Source organism: Microtus pennsylvanicus, chromosome 5, assembly GCF_037038515.1.
Source record: "Microtus pennsylvanicus isolate mMicPen1 chromosome 5, mMicPen1.hap1, whole genome shotgun sequence".
NCBI lineage: Eukaryota > Metazoa > Chordata > Mammalia > Rodentia > Cricetidae > Microtus > Microtus pennsylvanicus.
In genome coordinates, this window is record NC_134583.1 from 63,117,506 (window position 1) to 63,133,306 (window position 15,801).

Here is a 15,801-nt window from a genome sequence, read left to right on the forward strand (position 1 = left end):
TCACTACATAGCCCAGGGTGGTCTCAAACTCAAGATTCTCCTTCCTTGGCCTCCTGAGTGGTTGGATGACAGGCATGGACCACCACACCAGCCCTCTTTTCCAGCTCTGTGTAAAGATGTAACACACTCTCATGAACTGCCACGGTCCTGCTGTGCCGTACACATCAGACCTCCCTCTTCCTAAGAGAGGCCTTGCTATTATTCGTCTCATTTTGCACTTCCCAGCCTCTGGGGACTTGTTACCCACTGCTTCTCCGTGTCCATCCTCGGTCTTTAGCGACTCATACTCCTCCTTCCAAGTCCTTCACCGTCTATGAAACCGCTCTTCAGCTTGCACACACGAAGTGAGCATGCAGCTTGAGCTCACACACTGTGAATTTTGAGCTTCTGTCTAGAGGTGATTTCCTCGTCTCTTACGCAATTTATTTACTGCAGGAACTGGGTTACCAATACCATCAAGTTCCCCACCGTCTGCGTCCTTGATGACTGTCTGTGCTGCTAATTAATGCAGCTTCCACACTCCTGTCTGTTCTTGTTGACAGAAGAGTCTCTGTCCCGTGTGATCGCATTTGGACAAGGTTTCCTCATCTTCAGTATTTCCTGGATCAAACTGAAACTTTTAATTTGATTTTGTTAGTGTGTGTGTGTGTGTGTGTGTGTGTGCGCACGCATATGTGCATGACTGCCGTGGTGTATCCGTGGAGATCAGAGGATGACTCTTTTTTTTTTTGTTTTGTTTTGTTTTGTTTTTTGTTTGTTTTTCGAGACAGGGTATCTTTGTAGCTTTGAAGCCTGTCCTGGAACTAGCTTATGTAGACCACGCTGGCCTCTTAACGCTTGGTTTCCTCCTTTCCACTCTGGGTCCTGGAAATCAGTCTCAGGTTGTCAGGCTTGTGTGGATTGGGCTTTTCCTATCAGCCCAAGAGACACAGTCAAAAAGAGATTAACAGGGCTTGTTAACCAATTACAATTAAACCACCCCTTAAAATTATTTAGGTCTTGATTTAAATAAACAAATTTAATCTTTGCAAGACAAAAGGAAATTGGAGCTGTATATCTAATCAATAGCATTGAGAGACTTTGCTGATTGCTTTGAAGATGGCAACAACATGGTTTTAGAAAGCCCTAGCCTGGAGAGAGATGCAAGAAGTTGCCACAAAGCCAGGCAGAGTGGCACACATCTCGAACCCCAGCCCTGGAGAGGCAGGGCCAAGGTTCTCCAAGCCAGCGTGGCCTGCACAGTGAGATGAATCTCAAAGATAAAAGCAGAACGGGACAGGACAAGGCTGCGTCCTTTTGAAGGTGTAGTAACTGAGACAAGGATCTGAGAGCATTTCTCCTTCACAAGCCACAAGCCAAAACCAGCCCCAGCCAGGAGAGACTTGCTCCCTTCCCCTCACAGCCTTCCAGGAGTCTCCCTGCTGTGGAGCAGACTGGAAGGAAAGAGCTACTCTAGCCTCTCCCTCCTGCCCCTCTCTGGAGTGTTTGCAAGGCAGGCCCTACTTCCTTCTTCAGCAGATGGGGCAGTGCCCGGGGAGCCCTCTGCCCAGGCAAAGCTCCCTGCGCTCCAGCCTCTGCTGTTCATTTCAGGAACTTCACACCTATCTTCTACCCAGATTACGGCAACTGCTACATCTTCAACTGGGGCATGACAGAGATGGCGCTTCCTTCTGCCAACCCCGGGACTGAATTTGGTGAGTTTTGGTGTGCAAGGAGACACTATGAGATATGGCTTCTCTGAAGGGTTTGAAAGGTGGGCAGCAGCGGCCTACCCCCTCTTCAGCAGACCAGGGCAGCACCCCCTTGGGGGAGCCCTCTGCCCAGGGTAAAAGTTAGGGTAAGGGTTCAAGTTAGAGTTAGGTTAGGTTAGGTTAGATTAGGGTTAGGGTTGGGTTAGGGGTTAGGGTTATAGTTATGGTTAGGGTAAGGTCAGGGTTATGGTTAGGTAAGGTTAAGGTTAGTATTAGGGGTTAGGGTAAATATTAGGGTTATGGTTAGGTTAGTGCTATGATTAGGTTAAGGTTAGAATTAGGTTAGGATTAGTGTTAGAGGTTAGATTAGGGTTAGGGTAAATGTTAGGTTTATGGTTAGGTTAAGATTAGAATTAGGTTAGGGTTAGTGTTAGGGGTTAGGTAAGCATTAGGGTATTAGGGTTATGGTTATATTAGGGTTACGTTTATGGTTAGGTTAATGTTAAGGTTAGGGTAAGGGTTAGGTGAAGGTTAGGGTTAAGGTTAGGTTATGGCGAGGCTGGGGTCCAGACTGGTATTCCTAATTTGTTGTCACAACACATGGCTATGATACGTTCTCAAAACATCAACGTCTTCCTTGAGAACACAGTACATGGTAGCTAAGAATGGCCCGCAACAGTTTTAACTCCTGAGTCACGCACCTTGTGTTAAGAGGCCACCTCATCTGATTGGGAAATCATGAATGTCCAGCCTGTTTTGGGCACTCTGTAAAGGTTTTACACAATGGGTCCAAGGTCACCGACTGTTGACAGAACAAAGAGCAGCCAACAGCAGGAAAGAGCAAGGAGCAGAGAGGCAGTGGAACATGGCTGGTGGCAGGTCCCCATTCCACCATCCTGTGCTCTAGAGGAAGGCTGGGGGATGCTGGCTGTTGTGGTGCACACCTGAAATCCCAACACTTGAGTGGCTGACGTGAGATAGATGACCACACGTCTCAGACCACACCCCAACACCCACTTTGGGGGCATAGCACAGTCTTAGGCTGTGACACTCCTAACCATCAAAAGGCAAGATGGCCTTCCTTGAACATCAGAGTTACTGGCCAAGAGGAGGCCACGGAGCTGACCGCCTTTCCCCAGCCCTTGTTAGCGAAAGCAGTCAACAGATGGCTGGACTATTCTCTTGGGAGACACGTAATTACAATAAGGAGCCAGTGGGCCCCCTTAGAACCTAGAAAATTCTTTCCCTCCCAATGTGGCCTTGGAGAAGTCCCTTTACCTCTTTATCGGTTTGCTTACCTGTAAAACCAGGATAATTATAGTACCTCATGGGTTTTTTGGTGAGCATTCAATAATAGGGATATTTTGTAATAAAGCACCTTATAGCCAGGCATAATAACAGAAGCCTGCAATCTCAGCAATCAAGAGGCTGAGATAAGAAGATCACCAGTTTGAGGCCAGCCTGGGCTACCTAGCCAGATCTGTCCTAAATGAGCACCTCACTAACACATACTATGTAGTAAGTGCTAAGCCAGTGGCAGCTCTGGTTGTCTCGGGCAGAGATGGCCACCCCAGTGACCCAAGCTCAGGGCTGGGAACAAGTCTGTCTCCAAACCAGGCAGCCCAGCTGGGAAGAAGACAGACAAAGAGAAGGCGAGGGAGGCGGGTCCTGGGAAGGAACGTTCCAGAGCTAGGAGGGGGCACACCAAGGACTCTGAACAAGCAGGAAGGCTGTTGGAGGAAGTGATACTGACTGCAGCCAGAGAAAGAGTGGGATGTTCCAGAAGAAAGGAGAGGGCGGGAACAGCATTCCAGAGCGAGGGAAAAGCGACTTCAGGGGTGTAACAGGAAGGAGCAAGGCCGCTGGGAAGGACTGAATGGGGGAGAATGAGGTCACCTGTCTTCGTGGAGGGAATGGGCTGGGCACCACGGGTGGGCAGGGCATGCTGTGTAGACGGGAGACTACAGGTGGGACACATGAGCCCAGGAGGAGCCCCTTGGCTGAATGAGGCGTGAACACTTGCATGGCGGGTCTCCCCTCCATCTGAGGAATGTCAACTGCCCTCCCTATCCTTCCTGCATAGGTCTCAAGTTGATCCTGGACATCGGCCCAGAGGACTATGTCCCCTTCCTTGCGTCCACAGCGGGGGCCAGACTGATGCTCCACGAACAGAGGACATACCCCTTCATCAAAGAAGAGGGCATCTATGCTCTGACGGGAACTGAGACGTCCATCGGGGTGCTGGTGGTACAACAGGGGTCCCCAGGGCAGCCTGAGTGGAGAGGGCTGAGGGGAAAAGCTCCCTGTCCTACCATGGCCTGGAAGTAGCGTTCTTCTGCCTCAGTGCAGACCTCAGTTTCTGGCAATGCTCTAGACACGCTGATCTCCTCCAGCCCTGCAACTCCCCACCCCTTTGCAGCATCCCATTGGTCCCGCAAGAAACACATATAGGAGAACACCAGGGGTCTCCATGAGCCACCTCTCTCCACAGGACAAGCTGCAGCGCAAGGGGGAGCCCTACAGTCCTTGCACCATGAACGGCTCCGACGTTGCCATTCAGAACCTGTACAGTGATTACAACACGACATACTCCATCCAGGTAGGAAGGCTCCGCAGGCTTGGTGACCGTCGGGGCTCGGTCCCCTTTACCTCAGCTCTCTGTGAGAGCTGGGCTGGCTCTGCCAGATCTTTTATTTCTTATTTACTTACTTATTTGAGATAGGGTTACCCTATGTAGCCCAGGCAGGCCTGAAATTTACAATCTGCCTTTCTCAGCCTTTTCAGTAATGGGGTTACAGGCATGAGCTCCAGGCAGACCTTTGTAAGTAGCACCAGGGACCATGGTACTGCAAAGAAAAGGGTTCTGGGTTCTCACCCAGGGCCCAGGGCTAGCCACTCTTCCATCTCTTTAGCAGACTTCCCTGGGGGAACACCCAGGACGGAACTCTCACAGTGTGTGAGATTCAGTGCTGGGCATGGATCTGCATGCATTTCCCCATCTGATCTCTTCAGCCGCTCTCTGATATCAGGATGCCAACAACAGCAGCTTTTATGAATGTATAAACTGCCCAAGTTGGCCATGCGCTTGGCAATTCACATGTTACATCCTCGGGGCACCCCTAGGTTGCACATGCCCTGAACTGAATGCCTCACCAATTAACAGGAGAATGCCCCTCTTAGGCAGCTGTCCTCAAGCTTCAGTGCTGTAGCTGGGAGCTTTCCTCTGTCTCCGAGGTCAGCCTATATGTAACCTTCCCTCTACAGGCTTGGGAGGAGAGAACAAATCTTGCAAACAGGACCAAATGGATAGCTTGTTGACTTTCCCCCCAAGTCCAGCCTGCCTGAGGAGATGAGAAAACAAAGGCAAGGGAAGGGTGTTTGCCTCCATGTCTGGGAGCCCTGAGTTTGGCATGACAGCCCCCAACATCAGCTAGCTTGGCCGCTTCCTATCTTATGGGCTTCTGTCTGCCATGGAGAACTCTGGGCACCTCTGGAGCTTCCAGAGGAAGGGACAAACAGATAGAGCAGCCCAGGGAGGCAGGGAACATGGAAAAGGAAACTTCAGAGCCTGCTATTTCCAGGGCAAAAAGAGAAATCTAGACCCTGTCAGAAGCTTTACCTACTGCTCACTTTCTACCAGGAGCTGCCTGGGCTACCCCAGCCTCAGCCACAGCATGGGGATGGCACCTCTTTTCCAAAAGAGGGACTGAAGTCTGTGTGGTCTCTTCTTGACCACACCTCTGAATGGGCTGGCCAGCCCCACCTCCTGCCAGTGGGGACCTCAGTGGTTCCTCTGGAAGAAGTCAGATGCATTGATCTGGAGGAGAGGGAGCAGGGAAGAAGGGAACAATGGGGTAGGCAGAGGCATGAGGAGTGGGCATGGGTTGGAGGTCATAGTCGTCAACATAGGACAGGCACAGCAGAGAAGCAGAGAGCACAGTAATCACATACTAAGCGCCTTTTGCTGTGCTGAGTCTGCCAACCTTGGAAAGCAGGTGTGACTAGCATCCTGTTTCTCCATGAGTAAACTGAGGCTCACAAGTTAATCCCTTGCTTCGGGACACATAGCTGGTCTGTGAGTGAACTGGAACTGGGTCAGAATGACCTAAACACCATGGGCAATGGACCTTGAAAGTGTCCTCACTACATACAGTTCTCAGGGCTGGGGACTCTTGTCTCCCCTCTGCTCCACCTCCCCTCAGCTCTGATCCATTAAAGATCACCCCTCTACCTTCCTTGGGTATCCTACTCCCCACCCCCCAAAAGAAAGCAGGTTTGAGTCAGCTTGCCTGCCTCTTTCCGGGTGCTGGCCCTTCACTGGAGGTTTATTTGAGGAAGGCCACCCCTGCCCATACCACCTGCAGGACCCAGCTTTAGGTGGAGAGACTGGGGCTGCTGGGATCTGACCCGAGTCCCTGTGCAGAGTCCAAGAAGCTGCTGTGGGGTCCGATGTGCAAGAACAACAGTGGTCTAACCCCAGAGACCACACCTCCTAGTCCCCAGTAGGGCCTAGTTCCCCGGCGGTAACTCCTCTGGGCTCTTTCTTCTCGGTACTGCCTGAGATCTGTTCTGCACCCGCAGGCCTGTCTCCATTCCTGTTTCCAAGACCTCATGATCCGTAACTGCAGCTGCGGCCACTACTTGTACCCGCTGCCCGCTGGGGAGAGGTACTGCAACAGCAGGGACTTCCCAGACTGGGGTGAGTGTAGCACTGGAAGACGGGCAACAGTGAGGGGAGGCCCCTCACTAACGGGGTCTCTCCCCAGCCCACAACCCCACCTGGGCCCCCTTCCGAAAGAACCTTCCTTATCCCCATTTTGATTCTGTGACACGCATGCTTGAGACACAGATGTGGGCATGTGTGTGTATGTGTGCTGTGTATGTCCCTGCACACACGAGCCAGGGGTTAGGCATGTATGTATATGGGATCTTCACATGGGTTGCACATGGGAAAGGTACAGCTGTGTCTTTGTGCACAGAATACTGTATCACTGGACTACCATCAACAGGCGCCTTGCTCCCAGGGTTTGCATGTGTGTATGTACACGTAAAGCCGCGACTCCATCCTCAGCATGTGCATCCATGCATGGAGGGAACTGGGCTGCAGGAGGGGGGCACTGAAGAAGTTGCTGTTGTGATGGTGGCTTCCAGGGGTCGGAAGCCAGCATCACAGGACAAATCCCAAATGGGTTCCCACATAGATGGAGCCTGAGACTAAGGGCCCTGGGGGATTGGAGTCAGTCTAGGGATACAATTAATAGTCGTGGGTCCTACCACCATTACAATATGCAAGCGAGAAAAACATACATGTATTTGTTTGTTTGGTTTTGGTTGCTTATCCTTCTGTACACTATCTTCTGGGTACTGATGAGGAGGGACAAAGAAGACACTCTGCCCTCTGAGCTGCATCTATGACATTTAGGGGGGACAGGACCCCAAACTAGGCTGGGGCAAGATGGGGCAGGGGAGGGGTGGGGGTGCAGGGCAATGGTATTAGTGACTGGAGACTTGGATTAGGTCTCCCTTAGGGGACTTAGGAGGACAGCAGACACTGGCTGGGGGAGGGAGGACCCCCAGAAGCAGCCCTCCTTGCTCCTGACCACCTCCATCTCACCCACACAGCCTACTGCTACTTAAGCCTGCAGATGAGCGTGGCCCAGAGAGAGACCTGCCTCAGCATGTGCAAGGATTCCTGCAAGTGAGTGTGGCACAGGGGGTGAGCAGGGGCTGGTGAGGAGGAGGGCACAGGGCCGTCAGGACAGCAACAGGGTTGGCTTCTCTCTTCCAGCGACACCCAATACAAGATGACCATCTCCATGGCTGACTGGCCTTCCGAGGCCTCTGAGGTGAGATGGCAGAAGGCCAAGCTCCTGGTCTCCTCTGTCTTTGGGTTGAGAACAAGTCTGGGACTTTGGAGTCTTTTCCCTCTCTCCCCTTCCATCTTTCTTTCCCTGTCCCTCTCCATCCATTTCTACATCCCTCCCTCCCACAATCCCTTTCTTTCCACTCCTCCCTCCCCTCCTTTCCACTCCACCCATACTCTCCCAGGTACCATGCCCGGGACAGGCATAGCTTCCATTAGCCAAGTCTAGAGCCCAGTCAGTGAGAGACATATACACAGAAACAACAGGAGAGAACAGTGAGGGAAGGTGCTTAGACAGCAATCAAGGAGGCCTCTCTACAGAGGTGCCAGAGAGCCATAGCCAGAGGCAGAGCTGGCCCAGGCAGGCTGGGGAGGATTCTGCGCAGAAAGAATAGCAAGTGCTATGGCCAGAGATGGGAATGAGACTAGCAATACTCGCCTGGGGACAAGACATCTCGAGAGCCAAGTTCCTCAAGCTCCTTCCTCCCTCTGACGACAGACAGGCTTCTGTGAGCTCCTCTGTTCTCAACTCAAGGCTCAGACTTCTGGAAGGTGCGGGGCTTCTCTCTGCCCAGATCCTAGGCAACAGGGGCTATGGTGTGTGTGTGTGTGTGTGTGTGTGTGTGTGTGTGTGTGTGTGTGTGTGTATGCATGCATGCCTGTGCGTGTGTGTGTGTGCATGCGCGTGTGCGCACATGTTCATTTCTTTCAGCTGCCTTCTTGGGTTCTAGGATTGGATCTTCCATGTCCTGTCTCAGGAGCGGGACCAGAGCGCAAACATCACCCTGAGCAGGTGACGATGGATTGTGACCAGGGCTGGCGAAGGCAGGAAAGGGAGGAACCAGTGCCTGGGGCAGGGTTTGCACGCGGAACCGCTGCCCAAATTCCTTTTGCTGTTAAAATTCAGTGCAAGACTAGAGGAGGGAGAGGGGAAGAAAAGCAGCTGAGGGGTCGGTGTCTAATGGATGAAGAGCCGATGTTCCACAGGCCAGCGCTACCCCATAGCCCCATCACCACATCTGCCATTATTTACAAACAATTATGCCATGTGTGGTATGTATGTACGCAGCACACACATGCCACGTGTGCATGAGAAGGTCATAAGACAACTGTGTGGAGCCACTTCCCTCCTTATGTGGGTTCCTGAGGTTGACTCAGGCCATCGGCTTGTGTGGCGAGCAGTTTACACGCTGAGTTGTCTCGCCAACTCCCATCCTTCTGTCTTTTCCTCACCTATCCACCCACCTACCTTCCCTCCGTCCATTCAACACACTGAGCGTAGGAAAGGCAAGGTCTACACCCCCAGGAACCTTGAGCTGAGATGCAAGAAGGCCTTCCAGCCAAGAGTGTCTTTCACAAGCCCCGTCTTCTTTAGGAATGGGGAGAAACCCCAGTGTGTCTGAGAAATGGGAAGGTCTGTGAACAGGTGACATTTGAGAAGTATGAGCCGATCCCAGTCAAGAAGAGGCCAAGATACCCAGGGGGAACGTGGAGTTTGGGAAAGATCTGCAGAAATAAGACACCTCTGTCTTTTCAGGGATTCCCCAATGTAGTGGGGAACCACACCTGTCACCCTCTCAGCCCCGGGTCACCCTGCTTGGATGTGTGGCATATGGGTTGGGTTACCCTAGGCCCAGAGAGGGGCTTCAGAGTAACCTTTTGGGACCTCTCAGGCCAGAAGGCCCATCAGGAAAACGGCAGACATGGGGATGAAAAAGACATCCACAGGACAGGTGCTGGGCACAAAGGTCCTTAGTGGTTCTGAGGCCCAGAGCCAGTGGAAAGGGGCGGTTCCTCCAGGTCTGGTTTGGATCTCCCCGCTCCTGAGAGCAACTCAGGCTGGAGGTGGGCAGGGTGCCTTGGAGTGCCCTTCCCATGGGACACATGATTGTACCCATCCTGGGAGGGAGGGCAGGCCATGGTGTCAACCTGTCTTGCTGCCCCCTGTAGGAAGGGCGTTGTCAAGCTCAATATCTACTTCCAAGAGTTCAACTACCGCACCATTGAGGAATCACCAGCAAACAATGTAAGTGTGTGGGTGCCTGCCTCGTGGATCCCCAGGACCCTGGGTGGGTGTTAGGACCCCTAAAGCTGGCTAGACCTGGGCCCCCACTTCCCTGTTTCCTACAGATCGTGTGGCTGCTCTCGAACCTGGGGGGCCAGTTTGGCTTCTGGATGGGGGGCTCAGTGCTGTGCCTCATTGAGTTTGGGGAGATCATTATCGACTTCATTTGGATCACCATCATCAAGCTGGTAGTCTTCTGCAAAGGCCTGCGCAAGAGACGGCCACAGGCGTCGTACACTGGTCCACCACCCACTGTGGCTGAGCTGGTGGAGGCCCACACCAACTTTGGCTTCCAGCCTGATACAACCAGCCATAGTCTCTATGCCGAGGTCTACCCTGACCAGCAGACTCTGCCCATTCCAGGCACCCCACCCCCCAACTATGACTCCCTGAGGCTGCAGCCTTTGGACACTGTGGAGTCAGACAGTGAAGTCGAGGCCATCTAGACCCCACCCCGCCGAGCCGCGGGTGAACTCAAAAGCTGGGAAGTTATAACCATCGCCAGTGCTTCATTTTATTAGGCTCATCCATAGAGCCAGCAACACAGTGCCCACACCAGAGCCCGTGTCTCTCTAGAGAAGCCAGCAGTAGTAACTGGTCAGCCCCAAGCTGAAGATCCATAGGGTCAAGATGCCGGTACCAGTTAATACTGAAGTTGTAACCTTGCCTGGCTCCTGCCCACACTTCCTAGTCTTTCCTCTTTGTCTTTTGGCCTAGTAGACAGGCTCCAGAAGCCCCTGAATTCCCTCTCCGGGTGGTAGGCCACTAACCTCTGTGTGTGTTACCACCTCAGTCCTCCAGAGTCAGTGATCCTGCCCTAGTCGGCCTTGGTTGACCTATTACCAGACTGGGAGTGGGGTGGGGTGCTACAGATAATGGGGAAGGGGCATCGGGTAAGAAGTCTTTTCTGGGGAGCACATGCTTTGTCTAGAAAATAAAGAGAGAAAACACTGAGTGGAGACTTGTTCTTTATCCCCAAGGTAGGCGAGTGTCCTGGAGCATGTTGGAAAAGGGCAAGCATGCTGCCTTGGGAGCCAAGAGCTCTTGGCAGGCCAGGGGCCACCCTAGCTAAGGAACTGTGCACTTCCTTCCACAGAATCCCCAAAGCACTCGCCCGGGGGCCTCTGCAGTGGCACCCAGTCTATTTCATTCGTTGCACACACAGGTAGAAAAAACTCAAACTGACTCAAGCAAAATCAGTCATGTGGATGGAAGGCAGATAGATGCCTGTCATCCCAGAACTTTGAAGCCTAAGGCAGGAGGATCTGAGTTCAAGACCAGTTTGGACTACATAGTGAGACTATGTCAGGAAACCAAAACAAACAAACCATTTAAAACAAACAAACGCTCTCTAGCACCCCAAATGATTCCATCTCTGCTTCTGGGGACCTCTGGAGGTCTCTCTTAATGCCTGCTCCAGGCTGATACTCATTGGTCCCTGACTGGGCCATATGCCTATCTCTGAGCCAATCAGCATGGTCAATGAGCTGGATAAACTGCTCAGATTGGCAAACCCAATTTTATATGACCAGACCTGAAACCACCATTGCACCCAGTAAATCAGAGTCTGAGGGGAGTGGGGCCTGGTGCCTAGGGGTGCCAGACAAAATTCAGGTCACTCTGTTAAACCACAATTTCAGGGAGACAACAAATTGGTTTTGTAGTGTAATGCATTGGTTGGAATGTATTATATGAATAAGTCATTTGTTTCTTTCATATTCAAACCTAAGTGAATGGCCTGGATCCTTTGCTGTTAAATATGGCAACTCTGATGACTCCTCCCAAAGGCAAGGTGCGGCTAGCAGGTGCAGCTGCCTGAACCACATGGGGCCCCACTGCCACCTGCCAAGTCCCAGTGAGAAAGGAGCTCTGGCTACAGAGCCTGCTGTCTGAGGGTCTAGCCTGGTGGATGGAGATCAGCTGGGCTCCTGGGTCTGCCATCAAGGCCCCATTGCCACATCTGTGGAGGACACTGCCCACCTGTGTCATGCTAGAAGCCCAGTTCAGGGCCCAGCTAGATGCAGATGAAGTCACTGGCATGCCCTTGCTAAGCAACAGCCGTAGTACACCGGGCACTTCCCACCATGTGCCAGATCCCACGCTGAGTACTTTATCATTTTAATAGTCATATTGTGTATGTGGTGTGGGCACGTCTGTGTGGTGTGCACACATGTGCATGTGATTGCACATACATACGGAAGCCCAGAGTCGATGCCAGGCTTCTCCCTTGACTGCACTCTACCTTAGATTTTGAGATAGAGCATCCACTGAGCCTGGCGCTCACAGACTGGCTAGGCTGGCTAGTCAGAGTTCCAGAGATCTGCAACCCAGTTCCTTTCTCCAACCTACTATACAGGTACAGACCCAGGCCACTGTGCCCAGCTTTTGTTGTTGTTGTTTGTTTGTTTTTACGTGAGTTCTGGAGATCTGAACTCAACGCTCATGTGGCAAACACTTGACTGAATGAAGTGTCTCCCTGGCCCTCCTGCCGGGCACTGTAGAATTCTCCTTTCATCCCATCCTCATAGCCTGGGAGCTGTATTATGCCATCTTAATTATTATTTGGGTTTTTTTTTTTTTAGATAGGGGGTCTCACTGTGTAGCCTTGGCTGGCCTGAAACTTCGTATGTAGACCAGGCTGGCCTTGAAATCACAGAAATCTGCCTTTCTCTGCCTCCTGAGTGTTGGAACTAAGGGCATGCACCACCACACTTTGCTCATTAATATCTTATTAAACAGGTAAGTAAATTGGGGCTTGAGGCAAAGACACCCACAATCATTACTCTAGTAAGTGACTGCATGGCTTGAAAAGCTCCTCTGAAACTCATATTGAAAATTAATAAGCCTATCATATGCTGAGCTGGGAATGTAGCTCAGTGGTAGAGTGCCTGCCCAACACGCGTTTCCATTCCCAGTACCAAAGCAAGAAAACAAAAAGACCCAGAAAGTACCCTGGTGACGGCATCTGGAGTCGTCACAATTGGGCGTTAAATAGAATTGAAGCTATCAGAGCATGCATTGCTGACTTTATTTTTTTATTTACATTCCTCATGTGTGTGTGTGTGTGTGTGTGTGCGCGCGCGCGCGCATGTCACACCAAGTATAGCACGGAACTCATGTGCAGAGGACAATTTACAGCAGTCAGTTCTCTCCTTCTATGATATGGTTTGCAGCCAGCGTCTCTGCCTCCCAAGCCACCTTGAGAAGCTAGCTGCATTAATGGCTTCATAAGGAAGAGGAAGCTAAGTCTTACCACAGGCTGTTTCTGTCATGTCATGACATCTGAATGCTGACTCCTCAGTCTTGGATTTACCAACCTCCAGAACCTTGAGCTAAATAAGCCTGTTTTTTAGGAATTGGGAGTGGGGTTGTTTGTTTCTTCTGTATGAGTGTTTTGGCTGTGTATATGCCTATGTGCCAGGTGTGTGTAGTACCTCCAGAGGCCAGAAGAGGGCCTCAGGTCCGTCTGGAACTAGAGGCATGGACAGTTGTGAGCAGCCAAATGGGTGCTAAGGATCAAGCCCAGGTCATCTGGAAGAGCATCCAGTGTTTTTTAACTGCTGAGCCATCTCTCCAGCCCTTGTTTTTTTAAGACAGTGTCTCATATACCCCACTCTGTGACTGGGAATGGAAGACACCAACTAGCAGGCCTGGGAGAGTCCACAGAGGGAGAAGCCACTGACCCAGAAAAGGTTCTGCTCACAGACACATTGGAGCCATCTGCAGATGTCTAAGACAGGGACCACCTCAGAACTGGCTTGCTGACCTCACTCTAAGGGGACAGTGAGGATCAGGCTCCATCATTAAGGTAGCTCTGGCCTGGCAGCCCAGCCACCCTGTGCCTGGTCTAGAAAAGTATTGTTCTATTCCTTCCAGAGAACCCATGGGCCTTTTTAGCACTGGGAATAGGTTGGGTCCACTTAAACCACCCAAGACAATGTATGAGTTCCACTTCATCTACAAAAGGGAAGCTCGGTGAAGAGACTATTAATGAACAATGAACATGAACTTGCCACTTGTCATTGTCCCTACTGTTTCTCAATGACTCTTCATGTGGTCTAAGTAAGAGCTGGGAACCAACATGGGGTCCTAGAATCTGCCACAAAGGGGGAGTGACTTTCCCAAGGCCACACAGCTGGAGGCAGTAAAGTCTTGAATCCAGTCCCAGACTGTCCTTCTAAAGCCTAATGCTTCTCACCAGCTCCAGTCACCACAGATGTGACTACCAGCAGGACCTGTGACCTTCCATGCTTCCAGGTCTCACCTCTTCCAGGTGTGACTCCTGCCAACGACAGTCTACGATCAACCTTAGGGCAAGGTCGCAGCTGATGTTGTCCAGGCCAGCCAAACTAGTTCCCAAGGTATAAGGAGAGTCTCAGTGAGACGGCCTGGCCTCATAGGTGTGGTGCACCACTCCGCAGGCTGGCACAAGCAGGTTGACCTGCTGGGATTAAGTGTCCCCACACCGCGTGCCTCCCAGAGCATGTGTCACCTAGGTCACGCACCTCCCACACAGTGCACTAAGAAAGCAGCCTGGCATTGGGTTAACAGTGTAGATACTAGGGCCACCAGATCTACTCTAAACTCTAGCTTGCCACAAGGCAGTTGGTTGGCATGGGAAGACCTCAAACCTCTCTAGATTAGAGATGACAGCCTATGCCCTCCCAAGGCTGTGGTGGGCTTCTCTGAGAGACCCCAGCAAGAAGTAACACTTCACCCCATGGGACCCTGGCTGAGCTTAACTCTGACAAGCAGCCCTCTCAGAGGCTGTAGCCCCTCCCACTTTCCTTGCTGAGAAACAGCCTACTTCAGCCAAGTGTGGTTGTGTCTGCCCTTAACCCCAGCACTTGGGAAGTCGGGGCAGGAAGATGGCGAGTTTGAGGCTAGCACTGGCTACAGAGTGAACTAGAAGTCAGACTTGGTGGCGCAGGCCAGCTCCTTGAGAGGCTGAGCAAGGACAGTCACACATCCAAGGCTTGTCCGGGTTAGAAAACAAGTTTGGATCAGCTGGACAACTTTGTAAGACATCACCTCAAACTAAATAAAAAGGGCCAGGACACAGCTCAATGAGAGCGCTTGTCTATTTCTCTCAAGGCTGTGATTAGATCCCAGTGACACTAAATGATAAATAAGCAGCTTTGTTCAGGGCAGCCATCTGCTCAGCCCAGAGGATGAATCCTGGCTGCTCCAATCGGTATTTCCCCATCCGATTTGCCCTTCTGGGAATCCCTGAAGATAGTTTTGTCGTCCCAGGGAGAGCTACGCGCCTGGTAGCTAGTGGACAGAGCCAGGCTAATGTAGAGCACTGTTTCCCAGCAGAGTTACTTGACTCAAAATACTGTAAGGACCAAGCCTTAGGAATACTGAAGCAAGTCCTGTTCCCCACTTTCCCAGCACCCCTTGCAGCTGGAGCCATACCTCTGACCAAAACATGGTCTCTAGGGGCTGTGGTGCACTGCTAATTGTCTAGTAGAAGGGAGAACCACGTCTCTGACCCATCCCATGGGCTCCCCTGCACACGGGTGTGACAGTCACACTGCCAGAGTCACCTGCTATGAGCACTGGCAAAGGTCCCTACTCTGTCCAGGCTGCTGGATCTCCCACCCTTTGGCTTCTCATTGTGGAAAAAATAATTCCTCTTGGCTCAAGTCATTCAGGCAATATTATTTTCTGTTACATATAAGCCAAACAGCCTTGACAAGTACAGATGCAACAGACCAAAAAGATTTTTAAAGGGTGTGTGTGTGTGTGTGTGTGTGTGTGTGTAAAATTTGCATCATCCTGTAGTTTAAAAAAAAAAAAAGGAAACGTAAAACGGAAATTCTCACACAGCCTGGAAGATCCTATGATTTGGCCCCATCCCTCTCTAACCTGAATGCCTGCTGCCCTGCTCTCCGGCCACCCTGGATGGACTTGGCCTCTGCACTTGCTCTGACCCTTCCTGCTGGGAAGCCCCCTTGCTCCCCACTGCAGAGCTGCCCCCAGTTGCTGGCTGCCCACCTCCTCCCACCTGGCAGGCTCTTCCCAGCACTGTGCCTCTGCCTTCTGCTCTACCACAGTATCAGCTGTGGCCTTGTCCTAAGGTTGATTGTAACTGTCCTTGGCCCCTTCACAGCCCTACCTACCTCAGTGTTCTCAGGCCCTGCTCAGCGTGCTGCGAGCAATCAGACGTCACCAGAGAA

General features: G+C 51.7%; 1 protein-coding gene across 1 annotated transcript in view; it reads left to right on the forward strand.

The window, feature by feature from the left end:
- The window catches only part of Scnn1b (sodium channel epithelial 1 subunit beta), a 64,192-nt gene extending 53,730 nt beyond the window's left edge, over positions 1 to 10,462 (forward strand). The window contains exons 5-13 of the mRNA XM_075974848.1: positions 1,591 to 1,694; positions 3,775 to 3,938; positions 4,183 to 4,290; positions 6,273 to 6,390; positions 7,314 to 7,389; positions 7,480 to 7,537; positions 8,286 to 8,347; positions 9,505 to 9,580; positions 9,685 to 10,462. Coding sequence (XP_075830963.1) covers positions 1,591 to 1,694; positions 3,775 to 3,938; positions 4,183 to 4,290; positions 6,273 to 6,390; positions 7,314 to 7,389; positions 7,480 to 7,537; positions 8,286 to 8,347; positions 9,505 to 9,580; positions 9,685 to 10,065 — 1,147 coding nt within the window. The 3' untranslated portion in view covers positions 10,066 to 10,462. The remainder of the gene's footprint in view (positions 1 to 1,590; positions 1,695 to 3,774; positions 3,939 to 4,182; positions 4,291 to 6,272; positions 6,391 to 7,313; positions 7,390 to 7,479; positions 7,538 to 8,285; positions 8,348 to 9,504; positions 9,581 to 9,684) is intronic.
- The last annotated feature ends 5,339 nt before the right edge of the window (positions 10,463 to 15,801 follow it).